The sequence below is a fragment of the Mesocricetus auratus genome, unplaced genomic scaffold, assembly GCF_017639785.1.
Source record: "Mesocricetus auratus isolate SY011 unplaced genomic scaffold, BCM_Maur_2.0 Super-Scaffold_100006, whole genome shotgun sequence".
NCBI classification, from domain to species: Eukaryota; Metazoa; Chordata; class Mammalia; order Rodentia; family Cricetidae; genus Mesocricetus; species Mesocricetus auratus.
Window position 1 is genome coordinate 70,127,784 of NW_024429190.1, and position 19,843 is coordinate 70,147,626.

A 19,843-nucleotide genomic window follows, 5' to 3' on the forward strand; every position below is an offset into this window, starting at 1 on the left:
GTCCACTCTCTCCATATCTCTTCAATATTGTACTGGAAGTTCTAGCTACAGCAATATGACAACAAAAGGAGATAAAGGGGATACAAATAGGAAAAGAAGAAGTCAACCTTTCACTATTTGCAGATGATATGATAGTTTACATAAGTGACCCGAAAAACTCAGCAAGGTTACTCCTAGAGCTGATAAACACCTTCAGCAATGTGGCAGGATACAAAGTAAACTCAAAAAAATCAGTGGCTCTATTATATACAGATGATGAAGTGACTGAGAAAGAAATCAGAGAAACATCACCCTTTACAACAGCCAAAAACAGCATCAAATATCTGGGGATAATGTTAACCAAGGAAGTGAAAGACCTGTATATCAAGAACTTTGTGTCTTTAAAGAAAGAAATCAAAGAAGATACCAGAAAATGGAAAGATCTCCCATGCTCTTGGATTGGTAGGATCAACATAATAAAAATGGCAATCTTGCCAAAAGCAGTCTATAGATTCAATGCAATCCCTATCAAAATTCCATCACAATTCTTCAAGGACCTGGAAAGAACATTAATCAACTTTATATGGAAAAACAAAAGGCCCAGGATAGCCAAAACATCCCTATACAATAAAGCAACTTCAGGAGGTATCACCATACCTGACTTGAAGCTCTATTATAGAGCTATAGTCCTGAAAACAGCTTGGTATTGGCACAAAAATAGGCAGGTAGACCAATTGAACCGAATTGAAAACCCTGATTAGAATTAACCCACACCTATGAACACTTGATTTTTGACAAAGAAGCTAAAGCTATACAATGGAAAAAGAAAGCATCTTCAACAAATGGTGCTGGCATAGCTGGGTACTGGTATGCAGAAGACTGTAGATAGATCCAGGTTTATCGCCTTGTACAAAACTTAAGTCCAAATGGATCAAAGATCTCAACATAAATCCAGCCACACTGAAACTTTTAGAAGAGAAAGTGGGAGATACTCTTCAATGAGTTGGTACAGGAGACCACTTCCTGAACATAACACCAGTGGCACAAACACTGAGATCGACAATTAACAAATGGGACCTCCTGAAACTAAAAAGCTTCTGTAAGGCAAAGGACACAGTCAACAAGACAGAAAGGCAGTCCACAGAGTGGGAAAAGATATTCACTAACCCCACATCTGACAGAGGGCTAATCTCCAAAATTTACAAAGAACTCAAGAAGCAAGTCTCCAAAACACCAAAGGATCCAATTAAAAGATGGGGTACAGAACTAAATAGAGAATTCTCAATAGAGGAGGCTAAAATGGCCAAGAGACACTTAAGAAAGTGCTCAACATCCTTATCCATCAGGGAAATGCAAATCAAAACAACTCTGAGATACCATCTTATTCCTGTCAGAATGGCTAGAATCAAAAACACCGAAGACAATTTATGCTGGAGAGGATGTGGAGAGAGGGGAAACACTCCTCCACTGCTGGTGGGAGTGCTGACTCATACAGCCTCTTTGGAAATCAGTATGGAGATTCGTCAGGAAAACGGGAATTAATCCACCACTAGACCCAGCAATTCCACTATTAGGCATTTATCCAAATGAGGCAGGTTCATACAACAAAGGCATCTGCTCCACTATGTTCATAGCAGAATTGTTTGTAATAGCCAGAACCTGGAAGCCACCTAGATGCTCCTCAACTGAAGAGTGGATAGAGAAAATGTGGTACATTTACACAATGGAGTACTACTCAGCAGAAAAACCAATGAAATCTTGAAATTCACAGGTAAATGGATAGCACTGGAAGAAACCATCCTGAGTGAGGTAACCCAGTCGCAAAAAGACAAACATGGTATGTACTCACTCATATATGGATTTTAGACATGGATCAGGATAGTGCCAGTTTGCACTTCCACTGATAGTCTGGGAAACAGGAAAGAACCTAAAAGATATGCATATATGCATAGTACGCAAGAGAAGAGGATGGAGACAAGATCCCCTGAATGGATGGGGAACACAGCGAGGGGTGGGGGGGAGTGGGACCTGGGAAGAAGAGAGGGGGTGAAGAGGAAGAGAGTTGGTCATGGGGGAACAGGAAGTTGAGGGGGTGGGTGTCACGACAACCTCGACCAGCAAGGAAGACGCAACTCAGAAATCCTTCTCACAAGCAGTTTATTCAGGACCTTGAACAAATCTTCTGACCCCAGGGAGTGCCCGCCCACACCTTAAAAAGGCCCTTGGGCGGCCAACCCCGGTAAGCCATGTGACGACAGCAGATAGGTCCACATACGAGGAAGCAAGCCTGATATCCAGCCTTGACCAAATAAGGAGTTGTTTATCACAGAGAGCACTTGCTATCGGGCTAGCAGAGGCAGAAGCCAGCACCATCTTAAGGGGTGCGGCACTTCGCAGCTCTCTACAGGTGGGGGTAGAATAGGGGGAAGAGGGAATCATAGGATCGAATACAGATCAGGCACCAGAGTGACCTCGTGTGATCTAAAGGGATAACATTAATTGGCAAGCTAAGCAATAGTGGAGGGACCACCTCGAATGCCCATTCCTGATAATGAACTTGATGTCTACAACCATCCGGGAGCCTTCATCCTGTGACTGATGGAAGCAGAGGCAAACACACAATTAATCACTGAACTGAACCCAAGGAACCCAGTGACAGAGAGAGAGGAGCGATGAGCAAATTGGCAAAGAATGGGCTGGCAAAACCAGCAGAGACAGCTGATCTGAACAGGGGAGAGCTCTTGGACCCCAGACTGTCAGTGGGGAGGCCAGCATGGGACTGATCTGGACCCCCCCAAATGTGAGTGTCATCGAGAAGGCCTGGGCAACCTATGGGGCCCTGAGCTGTGGATCAGTGTCTATCCCTGGTATACAAACAGTCTTCGTGTGCCTATAGCACTAAGAGGGATGCTCTCTCAGCCTGGACTCTTAGGGGAGTGCCTGGACCCTACCCAGAGTAAAATGACAGACTCTAGATATCCCCTATGTGGAAGGATTTGGCAATAGGGGAGAGGGTGGGGGGGAAGGGGAGTGCGGGAGGAGGGGAGGGAGAGGGAACTGGGATTGACATGTAAAACAAGCTATTTAAAATTAAAATAAAAAATGATAAAAAAAGAAATCTGCAGGAACTCACAGGCTCATAGATTTCTGTCTTCTGCCATTAGCCCAGCTGTCATCACTGCACCTTGGAGAAATGGAGTTTCATTGAACATTCTTCACTCTCTTGAAGGTTGCACCCGACCCTGGGTCAGCACTCCTTATGTGTCTTTGATGATTAATGTGTTTGCTCGTTTGTGTGCTGTTGCTCTGAGAGGAGAGAGTGCATGCTGGGACAGGAGGACTAGACACTGAGGTCTCGCTCACTCCCCCTGGTGGCCCCTCCTGAGCCATCTCACTGGCTGCTAAGCTCCCTTAAGTTTTTTCTTTAAAATTTTTTTTTTTTTGCTTACCCTGCAGTGATGGCAAGTGCCTTTAATCTCAGCTCTAGTGAGGCAGAGGCAGGGGGATCTCTGTGAGTTCAAGGCTAATCTGATCTACTGATCCAGTTCTAGGACAACCTCCAAAAGTATAGGAAATCTGGTCTTGAAAAGCCAAAAGGAGCCGGGCGTTGGTGGCACACGCCTTTAGTCCTAGCACTCCGGAGGCTGAGGCAGGTGGATCTCTGCCACTTCAAGACCAGCCTGGTCTACAACAGCTAGTTCCAGGACAGCCTCTAAAGTCACAGAGAAACCCTGTTTTGAAAAATCAAAAAGGAAAAAAAAAAGGAAGGAAGAAGTTGTTTATTTTTTGTTTTTCAAGAGAGAGTCTCTCTGTAGCCCTTAAATTACTGGAACTCATTCTATGGATTGAAGGTGTGTGCCACCATACCAGAATCTGATCTAATCTTTTTCTAAAGATTAATTGTAGGTGTAGGATTGTTTCCTGTTTAAGTATGAATATGCAAGCATGTATTCCTGGTGCCCAGGTAGGGCAGAGGGGACTTCAGATATCCAGGAACTGGAGTGACAGATGCTTTCAGTCACCAGGCAGTACCGGGAAGTGCTGATTGACAGGTGCTCATTATTGCTGAGCCACTCTCCAGCCCACAGGTCCACTCCTGATTTCATGTCCTTGAGCAAGTGTGCTGGCCTGATGGATCCTTCTGAAGCTCCCTCTGTATCTGGGGAACCAAGGGTGGCATCACAGACAAAGCAAGCTTTGTTGTTGTTGTGTTGTGTTGTGTTGTATTGTGTTGTGTTCTGTTCTAGTCTGGTCTGTTCATTGGTTAGAAAGCAGGTAACCTGCTGGGTGTTTGTGGTGTACACCTTTAATCCCTGCACTTGGGAGGGAGAGGCAGGCGGATCTCTGTTAAGTAGGAAGGGAAATGTTTATATTTATCTAGACTTGGAGGGACTGGGGGCAGATGGGTGTTTTCACAATGACTTTGATTCAATTAAGGAAATGATTTAATGTCATCTGTGGAATTAAAATGATGGACACTGAACCATTCAATGAAACTGCATCTTGGGATTAGAAGGCGGGGCTGCAGTAGGGAGGGTAAGAAGAGATGTATATAAAGACTTCAAGAGAGCCAGCCAAGACATTCAGACCTGGAGCTGTAGGAACAGCGTGGCTCAGCTGGAATAAAGGGACTCGTCCTAAGTGCTCAGAACTGGTAAGTAACTGTCCTCCCTTGGGTCCTGCAATTTGATGTAGGGTCCTTTGGACCCAAGAAGGGACAGAAAAATTTGAGTTTTGTATCTTCAGATGAAGACACTCGGTTTAATTCTAAATGAAGTTTTACCTATAGCTCAAATCTCTGATAGCTTGTTGATCTCACTATGAATATTGATTGCTTTGAGAGAAGGGTTTCTAGCTGTTTAAACTGTCCCAGAACTGTCCCTGTAGTTCTGGGTAGGCTGGAAATCAAGACCTTCCAGTCTCAGGGTGCATAGGTCACTAGTATGTTCCCTCCTATTGTGCCACATTGAAATTAGTGTTTCTATGGGACAGGGGCTTAAGCAGACCTGCAGAGCACACACCTTTGTTCCTTCACGGTCCCTCTGCTTCAGATTCAAGGTAGCAGATTAGTAATTGTGAGGTAGATTTTGACTCAGGTTTTGGTTTGCATCATTTTCAAATAGTGTTGTTTTTTATTGTTTGTTTGCTTGTTTGTTTGTTTGTTTGATATAGTCTGGTTTTGTTACCCAGGGTGGCCTGAAAACCTCAGGAGCACAATGCCATCATCTCCATGGTAGGAATAAACTAAACATTGAGCCACAACACAAGGTTTTTTTTTTCTTTTGAGATAGGGTTTCTCGTAAGATCTTTTGACCTGGAATTCATGAGTCATTAAGGGATAGAGAGGCTCCCATGCTGCCAGTGAGGGAGTCTGGCTTCCAACCACCAGTAAGGACCAAGGTTGTTGACTCTACCACTGCCAGAGCAAATAAACTCTGACTTGAGTGGTTCCTGTGCTGGGTGAGGAAGATTTCTAAACCATGTCCTGAAAGAATGTTGTTCTCTGAATTCATCCCCAGGACCTTTCTGACTGCAGACCCATCATGATGAGCGTTCGGACCCCAGCCACACTCAGAAAGCAGGCAAGCCAGGCTCTGCTGAGAAATGAGGACTTGGCCATCTCTGCTCTAGAGCAATTGCCCATGGAGCTCTTCCCAGAACTATTCAAAGAGGCCTTCAAAGGCAGACACACTAGGATTGTGAAGGCAATGGTGGCAGCCTGGCCTTTCCCCTGCCTCCCTGTGGGGACACTGATGAAGACCCCAGACTTGGAATCCTTTCAGGCTGTGTTAGATGCAGTAGACATGCAGCTGGCAAGAAAGTTTCACCCCAGGTAAGCAAGAACTTCGTAATGTAGACTGGAGCACAGGGTACACAAGGAAGACACCGTAGGGTCAGGGAGAAGGGTGTGGAAGTGGCTCAGAGACTTCTCATGGGATCATCACGCAGGGATGCAGGGTCTTGACAGCTATTGATCCCTTGTAGTAAGGACAGTGAGAGTGAGGATTTGAGCTTAGGGAAGATGGAGTCACAGTGCAGTGAGACCATCCCTGGCATTCCCACAGCCACTAATAACGGGTCTATGGAGGGAACAGAGAGTAACTTAGTGGAAGGAAAGCAGTCAGGTCTCAGATGCAGCCCAGGGGAAGCATCCATAGCACAGGAGTTCCCACATTGGAGACTGATGCTGAAGTGACATAGTCCTTGGCAGGGGGAAGAGCTGAGATTGGGGATGTGCAGTGAAGTTGTCTCACTGTTGGGTCCTGTCATGTCTGCTGACACTGGACTCCATTTTACCCACAGGAGGGAGAAAATTAAGGAGCTGGATCTCAGGAAGGGGCGCCATGACTTCTGGACCATATGGACTGGAACAGAGGATGGAGACTGCTCAGAGAGTGGGGATGAGGAGCGAGTAGTGAAGGTTCTTCCCAGATACGCAGTGAGGCGGCGTCTGAAGGTCACAGTTGACCTCTGCCTCAGACCCCGACTGGATGAAGAGCAAGCATATTTCTTGCAGTGGGCCCAGCAGAGAAAAGGCTCCCTTCATCTCTGCTGTGTGAGGATGAAGATCTGGGCTCTGCCTCTGTGCAGGATCAAGGAGATCTTGAGTGTTTTCCATCCCCGGCACATTGAGGACCTGGAACTGAGCATGGGGTGGGACGTGTCCACACTGGCACTTTTTGCTTCCTGCCTTGGCCAAATGAGAAGTCTTCGCAAACTCTCCCTGGCACGTGCCTACAAGAACACTATCAGGACCGTCAACAGGACAGCAGACAGAGAAGAGAAGTGTGTCAGGAAGTTGGTGTCTCAGTTCTCCAAACTGCACTGTCTGCAGAATCTCTCCATGAATGGCATCTACTTTCTGAGAGACCACGTGAAACAGGTCCTCAGGTAAGCAACGACGGGGAGCTGGGTCAGCTAGCAGAGCAAACCTTTCTCTTTAACTAAGGATTAGTGGATGGGTGGTGCCTGCCTGTCACTGGGTCCACTTATGCAGACAGTTGGGGTGTGATTTGATGTAGAAGACTCCACTGGGCAGCACCTGGTTCTCTTCCTTGTTCATATGGTCTAACTGATCTTGAGTCATGTGCCCCAGCCACGTCTTTGTAAGCCCCAAGGTACACACTCTTCTCCAAAACCTTTTGCTTAAACTAACCACGTTGTTTATCCCTAGGTGCCTGAGGAGCCCCTTGGAGACTCTCTCCATCACTGGCTACCTTCTGTCAGAGTCCGACTTGAATGACTTCCCCTGTTGTCACAGCCTCTGTCAGCTCAAACATCTGGACATGAGAGGTGTGGTGTTATTGGCTTTAGACCCCATGCCTCTCCGACTTCTACTAGAGACTGTGGCACACTCTCTGCAGTCCCTGGACTTGCAGGGTTGTAGAATGGAGGACACTCAGCTCACTCTGCTCACACCTGCCCTCAGCCATTGCTCCCAGCTCACCAAGGTCAACTTGTGTGACAATGCCTTTTCTGTGCCAATCCTGAAGGAACTTTTGCTGCACACAGCCAACTGGATCAAGATGAATGGGGAGCAGTACCCTGCACCTCTGGAATGCTATGATGACTTTGGTTACATCAACACAGAAAGGTTCCTCCACCTTTGTTCTGTGCTCACGAATGCACTCAGGGCCAAGAGGCAGCCCAAGAGGATCATCTTTGCTACAGATAACTGCCATAAATGTGGAGTGCGTTGTATCTATGACCTGGTGCCCAGACTTTGTCCTTGCTGGCAGTAACTAGGGAACATGACTTCCAGATTTGTGTTCTCTGTCTGGAGTTTTCCTCAGGCATTAGCCTTCCTGCTACGTTCAGTGTCTGGAAAGTCTCTCAGTGGGCTTCACGGATCTGCTGAACCAATGAACTGTATTTGAAGTCTTCAGTTGTGGTCTCTTTTTTTCATTGTGTTTTTAATGTCCCTATGACTACCCATTGCATTCTCAATTTTCTCTGTAAGGAGGCAGCAATAAAATAATTCTGTATCACATTTTTCTTCTGCATTGTTATCTTTCCTAAACACATAGAGTGATGGTCTTGTGTTTAAATGCCATTACTGTTGTCTGGCTCCCATACACCAGCTGATTGTAAGTACTCTGAACAGAAATAAAATGGGAACAGCTACATGTCTATAATGACTCTGTTTCAAATTGGTGCAGGTAGATACAGTTATGTGCTAGGGCTGACTACATTTCCAGGGATACAGAGAGAGACCCCAGAGCCAGAAGGATGGCTCAAAGTTTAAAAGCACAGGCATGGTGTTCTTTCAGAGGGTTCAGGTTTAGTTTCCTGTACCCATATCAGGTGACTCACATCTGCCTGTAAGTCCAGCACCAGGTGATGGAATCTGCATGGATACCTGCATTCAGTTACATCAAACCACACAACATATGTATGCATGTGTGTCCATAAATGAAAGTTATTTAAAAAGCCAAGTTTAAAAGTAAACAAAAAACTAACACACTAGCTAAAATAGAGGTACTTGGCTCCACCTTCAGCTTTACATGGTAACAAGAGAACGTGGAACTTGAGGCTGGGGTTCAGTCAGTGTTTAACACTTGCTCAGCTTACATTGGTCTCCTGGGTTTGCTCTCCAGCACCATGGATAAACTAAAGAGTATGAAGGGCTTGGACACATAAATTACTTGTAGATATAGAGACACAGTGATCCTGTGTGTATTTCACGTAAACATAGTACTATTTAAGTGTCATATTTCAAGGTTTAGGTTTCATATGCATTGTTCTTTTTTTTTTCCAGAGAGCACTCTGCCACTCACCACACAGCCCTCACATAGCAATTCCTGGGTTCCTAGCTTCCTAGGATGTACCTCACTTGACAGTGCTTTCCTACCGTACCTGAGACCCTCAGCTGGATCTGTGAAGTCCATTAAATAGGGCACAGTAGCGCCACTTGTAATACCCCGTTCTCAAACTAGTGACAAAGAAACAGATAATCAGTGTATCCTACCTACACAGCCTAAGAACTTGTTTTGAAAATTAAAGAAACTTGAAAAATAAAACCAAAAAACTTTTTTAAAACAGAAAAACCCAGAGCTATGTCGTTGCAATGTTTGTTTAGCTGTTACTGGGTAGCCCATAATGCCTGAAACTCATTTTGTAGACTAGGTTATCCCTATACTGGAAACAGTCCTCTGTCTCAGCCTTCTGTTGACTGGGATGACATTTATGAACCATGTTGCCTTGTTGTCTGGTAAACTGTGATATCCCCATCCAGCATTAGCACAGGACTTCAATTGACTTCTCCTGGGGAGGCAAAAGAAGGAGGGTCTCAAGCTCATGCCATCCATGAGGAACTCACTTTTGTCTGATTTAAAATAAGCAGTACTCCTGGGTTTGGTAGCACACACCTTTAATCCCAGCATTGAGGAGGCAGAGGCAGAGGCAAGTGGATCTCTGAGTTCTTGGTCATCATGGTCTACAAAGATAGTTCTAGGACAACTAGGGTTACATAGGGAAACCCTGTCTTAAAAACAAACAAAATTAGTATTAATTGAAAGGGGTAAACTAAACTCAAAGGCTTTGCTTCTAATAATTTAGGAATAAAGGGACAAGACCTTTACTCAGCCCCCTGCTTTAGTAGCCATGACAGGCTACAGAAAAGACACTTAGGCTTCTGAGACAAGGAAACTCCAGATCCTCTGGCCTCCAGGAGTCTAGGGACAAAACTGAACACAAATAAACTCCAGACCTCCCTGGCCCCCTAGCCTCCTAGATGCTTGGTTCCTGGGAAACAAAAGAAACTCTAGGGGGACCAAAACCTCTCCTGTAGTCTCCAGGATATAGTTCTGAAAACTATTGGTATCTATGTACAGCAGTCCACCTGCAAGTAACAAGACAATGCCATAGAAACCAAAGAATGTTCCCTTTCAGCACTGACCAATGAAAATAATTGGTACACAGGTATTTCATGCCAAAATATGACTTTGAGAAATTCTCCTGATTGTTCCCAAATGTAAACCAATCAGAAACCAACCTATACCTACTGATATATTGGGCACAACATTAATAAGGATTGGGGATTGTGGGCAGAAGTCAGTAGTGGAGTCCTGGGTTCCAATCCAGGTACCAGATTTTAAAGAAAATAAAAAATCCAAAAACACAGTTGAGATGGAGTTCAGTGGAGGAGGCTAGGCAAAGTGTTTATGGTTGCATTAGGTCCCAGAGAGTGAGGGAGAGAGACAGAAAGACAGACAGACAGACAGACAGAGACAGAGGCAGGGAGAGCTAGAGATAGACAGTGAGAGAGAGGAAAAAGCATAGAAAAGGAAAGGAAAGGACTAACCGCCTCTTTCTGAGTCACCCACTGCCGCCTCTGGTGTCAGGGCATATAATAACCAGCCAGGGTAAGAATAAAGTGAAGCCTTCTTGAGGAGCCTTCTGAGAGCTTTCTTGAAGCTTTCTTTGCATCACTGACTGGTCTCTGTGTCATCAACCCCGAACCCTCTGCACATCCTTGGACACAAGCTGTGCAGCGGGCACAGCACTGGGAGAGTAAATGAAACAAGATACTGGAAAAAAATAGAGAGTAGCTGGGTGTGGTGGCACATGCCTTTAATCCCATCACTTGGGAGGCAGAGGCAAGCAGATCTCTGTGACTTCAAGGCCAGCCTGGTCTACAGAGGCAGTGCAAGGGCAGCCAAAGTACACAGAGATACTCTGTCTCAAAAAAGGGAAAATTAAAACTAGAAGAGAGTAATAACAATAAAGAGATAGACAAAAAAGTCCTGTGAAGATGGAAAGTACAAAGAGGGTCTGGACACTGTATGCTATTGTGTTGTCTTTGAATTGTTCAATTGCTAAAGAAGGAATAAAACTGTCAAAATATACTTGATTATAAATGCTGCTGATTAATCCAACTTATATCTTTTGAAAATGCCTTGATTACTAAATTTAAATATAAGGACAGGTTACTAGGGAAAGGAATTTCTGCTTTTGTTTCCACAGAAAATGGAAGGCTGTGGATTCCTTCCAGGCTTCTGTGCTTTGATGAACCAAGAGCCCTGGAAGCAATGGCCCAAGTGATCCAACATCTAAAACAGCTGAGATGATGCAGCCTTAGTGACTACAAAAACAAGGACTTGGCCAGGTTTCTGAGTTTTATCATGATCCCCATGGTATAGACAGCACCCCCTATCAGCAGGAAGCAGTTTGGAATGAACAACGTCCAATTTCCCAAATATTGTTTATACATTTTTGTTTTCATTTAAATGGGGTTGCTTATAATTGGTTAATGATCACAACCAATCTCTTTTTAAAGGTAACAGGGGATTATGGTAAGGAAGTGAATACTTTGTATTGGTATGGTTTTTCATTTATTAATACAAATTTAAGGTCAATTTTGTGATATGTATATTTCTCCTCTTGTTTAAGTACTGTGTTCATACTGATCTTTTAAAAATGTAATGTATAATTAAATACAGATATAGATAGTTACCTATAATAGTCAAAACTTATAGTTAGGTTAGTTAGGTTTTCTAGATATATAGAGATATACTTGAGATAGGTATTAGTCTTCAAACCTTTAAAAGCCCTTCAGAAAATGGCATTTAAAATGGTTTAGGGTTTTTCTTGACTAAAGATGAAGATCAATGCAATAGGGAATACAGTATATTTATTTACCAGAGTACGAAATGACACACAAAGGATGGGTAGTCAGAAGCACATCTGTCTTCCAGAGGAAAAAGGAGAAGAAGAGAGAGTCATTTCTCTTTCACTTCCTTTTATTCTAAATTTCCTTATTCCCACCCATAGGGCAGATAGCTTTATGGGGCTCACCCCTACAATTCCACTTTTAATCTAAATAGAAGATTTAAATTTGATACAAATTCAAACATATACAACATATATACATAGAGGGTGATAAGTAAGTTATAATCTACTTATATCCTAGGCTAAACATATCTATTCCATCTAAATTCTGAACTTATCTGAAATGGATGCCCAAGTCTGAACACTTCCTTCCAATCCCAACCCTAAAATAATTGAAAACTAACACTAACAGGTATACACTATCCTCTAATATCAATAATAGGAAGAGGGGGCGTGGAATTATCAAATTCACTTCCTGCTGAGGTGGGACGAAGACAATCTCATGGGGACCTGTGGGATGAAAATATAGTGTAAAAAGAGTCTTAAGTAGATTAATTTGTCTCTGATGAGCAGGAGATGCTTGATTGAAGTTCTTTATTGGAGTTCTAATGCTATTGATGCTCTTATCTGAAGCTCTGGTCAGATTGTAGAAGATGCACTGTATCAGTTCCTTGTTCTGGAGTTGTGTCAATTATGTAGTCCTAAACCAGTTTTAGGATGGTGCTTGTCAGGTGGAGAAGATGACATGGGATCCCATTTTCTTTCCAAAGTGTTTGAAGATTGCTGTCAAGAGATTCCTTGTTCTCTGGAAAACTCAAACATTATTGTTAGCAAAGAAATTTTAAACTTTTATATGTATGCATACTGGGAAAGACAACCCTAAGGAAGATAATAAACATGAAGGAGATTAGACTTTCAGAAAGGGAACAGAGTATATACAGATGACAGTCCTTAATTTTGTTTTCTTCTGTTTTATATCAATGGCACCTTGATATAATACAGACATTCTGAATTGTATTTTAACAATATGCTTGGGTTTAAAGAAGGAGAGCCAATCCAACTCTAAAGCCAGCTTCAATTAAATTAATTGGGACTAAAGCATAATAAGAAGCAAAGAGAAATGGAAATTATAATAACAAGATAGAGAGATTCAGACATTGATACCACACGTTGTATTATTGCATGTTTGATGGTCCTCTGGGTAGCTATCCTTTCTTCTTCAGGTATCCCTAAATCTAGTATTTTTTCGCTGTTTGGAGCTGAGTTTTCCGGTAAAGACAAAAACAAAACACTTCTCTTTCCTTTTTTGAGGTCTCCTTACAAATAGTAGCATATAGTAAAATATGACCTTGTAGATGAACTGTCATCTTTCTTCCTCCTGAGGTTTCTTCTGTTCAGATCAAATCTTGATTAATTTTGATGGAATGCAAAGTTTTTCTTCTCCCGTGGAAACAAGCAAAACATCTTCCCCAGCTTAACACATACCCTGGCTTCCAGACTGAGGTCATAACATCTTTAAAATATACAGGTTGGTTCAGCTCAGAAGTTTTCTCTGTAGTCCAGTGTCTTTCTGTAGATGTTTGTCCTTTCTCATTAGGATTAAGAAAATTCAATGTTAGTAAAGCATTATGTAACCTGTGTTTGGGGGTCTTTGTTCCCCTGGATGTTTATGAAGCATTTCTTTCAAGGTTCGGTTAGATCATTCAACTACTGCTTGTCCTGTAGGATTATAAGTTATTCCAGTTACATGTTTTATATTATAATATTTGGAAACTGTTCCCATCTTCTGGAGACATAAACTGGAGCATTGCCAGTTTTTATTTGTATAGGTATACCCATAACAGCCATCACCTCTAAGAGGTGTGTAATAACAGAACCAGCTTTTTCAGAGCTGAGGGCAGCAACCCATTGGAAGCCTGAGAACGTGTCTATGGTATGGTGTGCATATTTCAAACTGTCAAATTCTGAGGAGTGAAATCATCCATTTGCCAAAGTTTATTTCTGTGAATACCTTTGGGATTACAACCTGCTGGTAATGGAGTTTGATTTTAGAATGAGCAAGTGGGGCAATTCTTTACTATTTCTTTGGATTTTTGCCAGGTGATAGAAAAATCCTTCTTTAAACCTTTGCTGCTAACATGGTGTTTCTTATGAAATTCTGAAGCTTCCAACACATTACCTATTAATAAATGATCAATTTCATCATTGCCTTGTGCTAAAGGACCTGGCAGACCCGTATGGGATCTGATGTGTGTTATACACATGGGATGAGTTCTGTTTCTGATGGTTTTCTGTAATTGTAAAAACAATGAGGTTAATTCAGTGCCATCATGAACAAATTCTGCAGTCTCAATGTGCAAGACCAGTCTCTCTGCATACTGAGAATCCTTGACTATATTTAGAGGCTCTGTGAAGTCTTTAAGTACCATGAGAATGGCATACAACTCTGCCTTTTATACATAGTTGTAAGGGTTTTGAACTACTTTACTTATATTTTCTGATTTATACCCTGCCTTACCTGATTTATTTGCATCAGTGTAGAAGGCAAGAACTCCAGAAATTGGCATTTTTCTTATAATATGCGGAAGAATCCAAATTGTTTTCTTTATGAATTTGATTCTGTTTTGGGAAAATTGTTACTGATCATTCCCCAAAAGCCACCGCAAGCTATTTGGCAATACTCATTATCCTTCCATAAGGAGGAAATTTCCTCATTAGTTAAAGGTACAATAATTTCTGCTGGGTATCTTCCAGTCAGTTGAAAAAGTCTTACCTTTTAATATCAAATTGGAGATCTTTTCTATATATGTTTTTAATTTTTTATTCTGTTTATGTAGCAGAAATACCCATTCTAGTATGATGTTTCCCTCTGCATTAATATTCCTGAGGGGTATTCTCTAGATGGTAAAATAACCAGAATGCAATCCAGTTTTGGAACTACATGGTCTATATGTGTTTCTAATATTCTCTTTTCTACCCATTCTAATTCCTTTTCAGCTTCAGCTGATAGTACTGTGGGCTATTTAGGTCTTTATCTCCTTTAAAGGCCATTTTCAGATGTTTTAAATCGTGCCCTTGTACTTCAATAATTGTCTGTAATTTAGAGATTTCTCCTAATAGTTTTTGAAGATCATCAAGAATCTGGTAACGACCTCTTCTGATCTGTACTTTCTGCGGTCTAATTTTCTAAGAATCTATTTTATAAGATAAATAATTAATAGAATCTCCTTTTTGTATTTTTTCTGGGGCAATTTGTAATCTCCAGCAAGGTAAAGTTACCTTTACTGCTTCAAACATCTTTTCCAAAGTATATTTTAGACAGAAAAGAGGAGATATTGGGAGATGTCATTCTGTAGATATGTGTCTGATCAGTTTGAATAAAGCACTATTGGCTAATAGGGAAGCAAAATAGGTGGGACTAGGAGTCAAGGAGGATTCTGGGAGAGGCAGACACAAGCAGACACAATGTAGGCCACCAGAGGTGTAAGAGGTCCAGACCCTTTTCTCTGGTAAGAGAAATACTTAGATTAACAATTATGGGTTAAATACGTAAGTCAGAGCTAGTCAGTAAGAAACAAACAAACAGCCAACAGCTTCATAATTAAAAAAAAGATCCTGTTTTGCTAGGGTGTTTGTTTTCTCACACGGCTTTATTTTAGGCCACCAAACAGCTCCTGAGAGTTATTATTATTGATGAATGATATGTGTTGATATATTATTTATTATCTAACAAATAAAGCTTACCTTAAGTTCATAGTGCAAAGCTAGACACACTAGCCAGTCTTAGAAGCAAGGCAGTGGTAGTACACACCCTTAATCCTTCAACCACACTAGAGGGTGCACACCTTTGATCCCAGCACTGAGGAGACAGAGGCAGACAGATCACTGTTACTTCAAGACCACCCTGAGCTACACAAAATTGTCTGCATCCCCAAAAGAAACGGAGTTCACACAAAGGTGATCCCAGAACTGGGGATCCCATGCCTTTAATCCCAGCACTAGAGAGGAATATGAGGCAGGAGGAGACAGGAACTCAGTGTAGTCTGAGGAACAGTGTGGTCTGAGGAGAGGATCACTCTTTCAGTCTGAGCATTGGTGGAGGTGAGAACTCTCTAGAGGTTGGCTGCTTTGCTTCTCTGGTCTTTAGCTTTAATCATAATATTTGTCTCAGGTATTTTATTGTTAACACCACCTAGAATTCCTGCTTCAATGATCTGTTTTATCTTATCTCTTATTTTAATCTCTCTTTATATACATTTTGACTTGGGGCTTTTTACACCTCCTTTCTTTCTTTCTTTCTTTCTTTCTTTCTTTCTTTCTTTCTTTCTTCTTTTCTTTCTTTCTGCTCTACTTTCCTGATTCTCATGTCTGGCTGTCTGGGAGCTGCCTAGCTTTAAGGATATATGGGAATCTGACTCCTGCCAGTCACTGGGAATGAAATTTACAGATTCATTAGAATGTGGAAGCTTCATCTTGTTTCCACCTATGCTAGATGGAGAGCTCAATGACCACTCATGAAGCAAAGGACTGAAGTGGGCTAAAAACAGGACAGATTCTAGTAAGGATGGCTTGTAATTCTTTATGGAATCATGTTAAATTATTTTAATGGAAAGGGAACAGAAATAGAAGAGTTTAATTAGAAGTCAGGGGACTCACACCTGCATAGTCTACAGGTGAGCTCTGTGCTCAGATCTGTGAGAACAGCCTCCATTCTAACTCTAATTTCCCATGTGTCAGATTGTGGAGGCCAGGTAGGGACTGAGTGCGTGGGACATGGGACATAGTTGTGGGAATGGCTATGACTGGAAGTGAATGTGCAGAGGCTGGGATGGGAACCAGAGTTCAGGGAGTCCATGGGAAGTGTCCAAGATCCTGAGAGGACTTTCATGTGTTGAACCTTGTTATGTGTGCTTTCTGGGCTTATAGGCTGAGACGGTTTTCTGCTTGACAGTGAGGACAGGATATGAACTTAGGGTTTGTCTTGACTGAGCAGATTCCAAGAGGGATCATCTTAGATATTGTCCTTGATCATTTGGTCAAATTGACCCTGGGATACTTACTTCCTCTTACCTCAGGATAAAACCCTACCCCATCCTCTCTAATGTCAGTTATCAGACCTAACACCATAGTCTCTCACAAGGTTCCTGTCAAGCCCCTTGGGAAACCTTCTCCACCACTCACTACCAAATATCACAACTTGAATTATTTCCCCTGTTGTCACAGCCTCTGTCAGCTCAAACATCTGGACATGAAAGGTGTGATATTATTGGTATTATTGGCCTTTTGGTCTCTGCAAGGCTGTGGTACACACTCTGCAGTCCTGGACTTGCAAGGTTGTGGGATGGAGGACTCTCAGCTCACACTCTGCTCATACCTGCCCTCAGCCGGTGCTCCCAGCTCACCAAGGTCAATTTGTATGACAATGATTTCTCTGTGCCCATCCTGAAGGACCTTTTGCTGCACACAGCCAACTGGAGTTAGATGAATGGAGAGCAGTACCCTGCACCTCTGGAATGCTGTGTTGACTTTGGTTATATAGACACAGAAAGGTTCCTCCACATTTGTCCTGAGCTCATGAATGCACTCAGGGTCAAGACTCACCCTGAGAGGATCTTCATTGCTACTATATCTGTCATTAATGCAATGTTGTATCTATGACCTGGGGCCCAGACTTTGTTCTTGTTGTCTGTGAAAACAAACATGACTTCTGGATTTGAAGACATGGAGACTGGGGACATGTTTCTCATCTGGGATTGAAGACCTCGTGGTTTCAGACTCTGCACATTGCTGGAAACTAAATGATGTACAGTGAGGTGGATCTTGGAGGCTGAGGATGACAGGGAGGACAATGGGACAGTGGGAGCAGGTAGAGTCACCTGGATTCAGAAGGACAATTTTGTTTTTCTAAGTGGCTTTTGTCAGGGTGGGATAACCAGGGATGTTGTCTGCACCTGTAAACCCCCTGGGGTTCACCCCCTGGGGTCTTTCTCAGTTGTTATCCTTACTGCCAGGGTCAGGGTCAGGGGGTCCAATGACTCAGGAATGAAAAACACTGGTGTCTAATGAGTGACGCACAGGTCCAGGTCTCGTTGGCAGCAAAAGCTTTTGTGACACTTCTGTCCATCTTGGGCTTTGCCTGTGGATTTGTCACTTTTACTTTGTGTGACTGTTCAATTATTTGCACAAACAATGTTAATCTTGCCGGGTGGTGGTGTCACATGCCTTTAATCCCAGCACTCAGGAGGTAGAGGCAGGCAGATCTCTGTGAATTTGAGACCAGCCTGGTCTACAAGAGCTAGTTCCAGGACAGGCTGCAAAACCACAGAGAAACCCTGTCTCGAAACTCCCCCCCCCAAAGAAAATGTTACTGACAGTGATCAAATTGGGCACTTCCTATGAAGGATGTTTCAAGGGACCACAGAGTACTCAGGCCACTGGGCACTGTGGACCCCTCAGAGATGGGTGAAGGGAAGACAATACAGGGCAAAGTGAACAGGGTTTATGACATTTATTTTCCTTCTACATCTGAAAGTTTCTTTTTATTCAATAGCTCCACACTAGCCTTGAACCCTTGATGTTTTTTCTTCCTCACTGAGATTACCACCATAATCCACCATGTCTAGCATGCATGCCACATGTCTGTATGCTCACATTCCTATGGACTCTTGAACTCTATGAAGTAGCCATAGTGCACATCAAGGTGTTCAGTAAATATGTAAGTCTCTTTACTGGTATGAAATATTTACTTCAAAAAGAATTTGTTCTATTGTATTTTAAGTCTTCATTTGTGGTCTTAGTATTGATTTACTTTAAAAATTTTTTCCTGGCCTAGCCATATCCTCCATTTTCTTTATAGTAAAATATCAACCAAACAATTCATTATTACACAGGTTTATTCTTTATTAGAATGATTACTGGGTATGTAGAACAGGGGTTCTTTTCTTCAATGTTATTACTGTTATCTGAATTCCATAAAGCACCTAAATTTAAGGGCTCCTCAACAATTGCTTTCTGGACAGAAGTAAAAACAAACATATGAATGCCAATAATGCCAGCATTTCAGAGTCTGGGATAAGTGAATGAAGTTATCTTCAGGGTGGCCCAAATGTGGACATCTAGGGCAGCCTAGAGTGCAGAGTAAGAGAATTTTGTCACTAGAAAACAATAACCCATAGATTGAGAGAGATGGTTCATAGTTTAAGAGCCCATGCAGCTTTTTAAGAGGGTCCAAGTCTGGTTTCAGGTGGCTCTCAAATATCTTTCAAAAGGAGTCTTCAGGTGATAGGATTACATCTGACCTGTGTGGGTCCCTACTTTCACATGCACAAATGCACACAGTTCACACACACACACACACACACACACACACAGACACACACACTCACACACACAGACACACAGTTTCACAAAGAAATAGTTAAAATGATCTGGATAATTAAAATGAGATGCTGTTTGTAGCCAGGCACTTGTGTGACTCATGTGTGGCTCTGACATCAGTCCCCAGCATAACACTGTGAAGAGAAAACATGGACTTTTCAGCTGTGTGGGTTGAGTTCAGTTACTGAACAATAGCCTAGTTTGCTCTGAGCTCTGGGGTTTAGGCTCTTGCACCATGGATGGAGTGAAAGGACATTAGGAGTTTATGTAGCACGAATAATAAAAACCCAGAGACAATCATTGGAGTTCAAGCTGAAGATCAGAAAAGCCCACCAATGCCTGAGGCAGGTGAGAGAGCTGGCCTTGTGCTCACAAGAATGTAAAAGCTACACTTGATCCCCACCAGCTGCTACATTCTGGAGAGCAGGCTCTTCACCTCGCCAGAGTGGCACAAGGCAACCTACCCTGTTAGCACAGAATGGGAGAGCCAGCACAGAAGCCATGAAATGAAAGACAAGGCACCGGGGTCTCATCACAGTGAAATGACTAAGGTAGTGCTGTTCTGTTCTGACTCCATTTTGTGTTTGTTTTAATGGTTTTCAGGCATCTATACCATTCCCCACAACAGTCTCACCTGCCTTGGCAACACATAAGATATTTCCATGATCTGGACCATCCTCCCAAGCATTAATCAAAACAATTAACAAGTTACAGTGAATGAATGTACTTAGCCTTGCCAGGAATGAACATTTTAAGGTTACATTGACCCTCAATATCTCTGGTGTACATTTGTGGTTTTACCTTTACAAATGCTGTGTCCTTCAACTAGGGTACCACGAGGCTCTTCAAAGACTCAAGCCACTCTTGGTCTTCCTCT

The 19,843-nt window shown here is 42.6% G+C and overlaps 1 protein-coding gene across 1 annotated transcript; it reads left to right on the forward strand.

Moving 5' to 3' along the window:
• The first annotated feature begins 4,475 nt into the window (after positions 1-4,475).
• LOC121140708 (PRAME family member 8-like) lies at positions 4,476-7,969 on the forward strand. Its single transcript, XM_040746608.1, has 4 exons — positions 4,476-4,633; positions 5,499-5,812; positions 6,283-6,870; positions 7,154-7,969. Exons 1-4 carry the CDS (start codon positions 4,526-4,528, stop codon positions 7,719-7,721), a joined length of 1,578 nt encoding a protein of 525 aa, XP_040602542.1. The 5' UTR covers positions 4,476-4,525; the 3' UTR covers positions 7,722-7,969.
• The last annotated feature ends 11,874 nt before the right edge of the window (positions 7,970-19,843 follow it).

Excerpts from the sequence above, each read along its gene's own strand:
- LOC121140708 (XM_040746608.1), top strand. The coding sequence starts at position 4,526 with ATGTATATAAAGACTTCAAGAGAGCCAGCCAAGACATTCAGACCTGGA. Across the intron at positions 4,634-5,498 it reads GTCCTAAGTGCTCAGAACTG|GACCTTTCTGACTGCAGACC; the intron begins GTAAGTAACTGT and ends ATTCATCCCCAG. Across the intron at positions 5,813-6,282 it reads GCAAGAAAGTTTCACCCCAG|GAGGGAGAAAATTAAGGAGC; the intron begins GTAAGCAAGAAC and ends TTTTACCCACAG.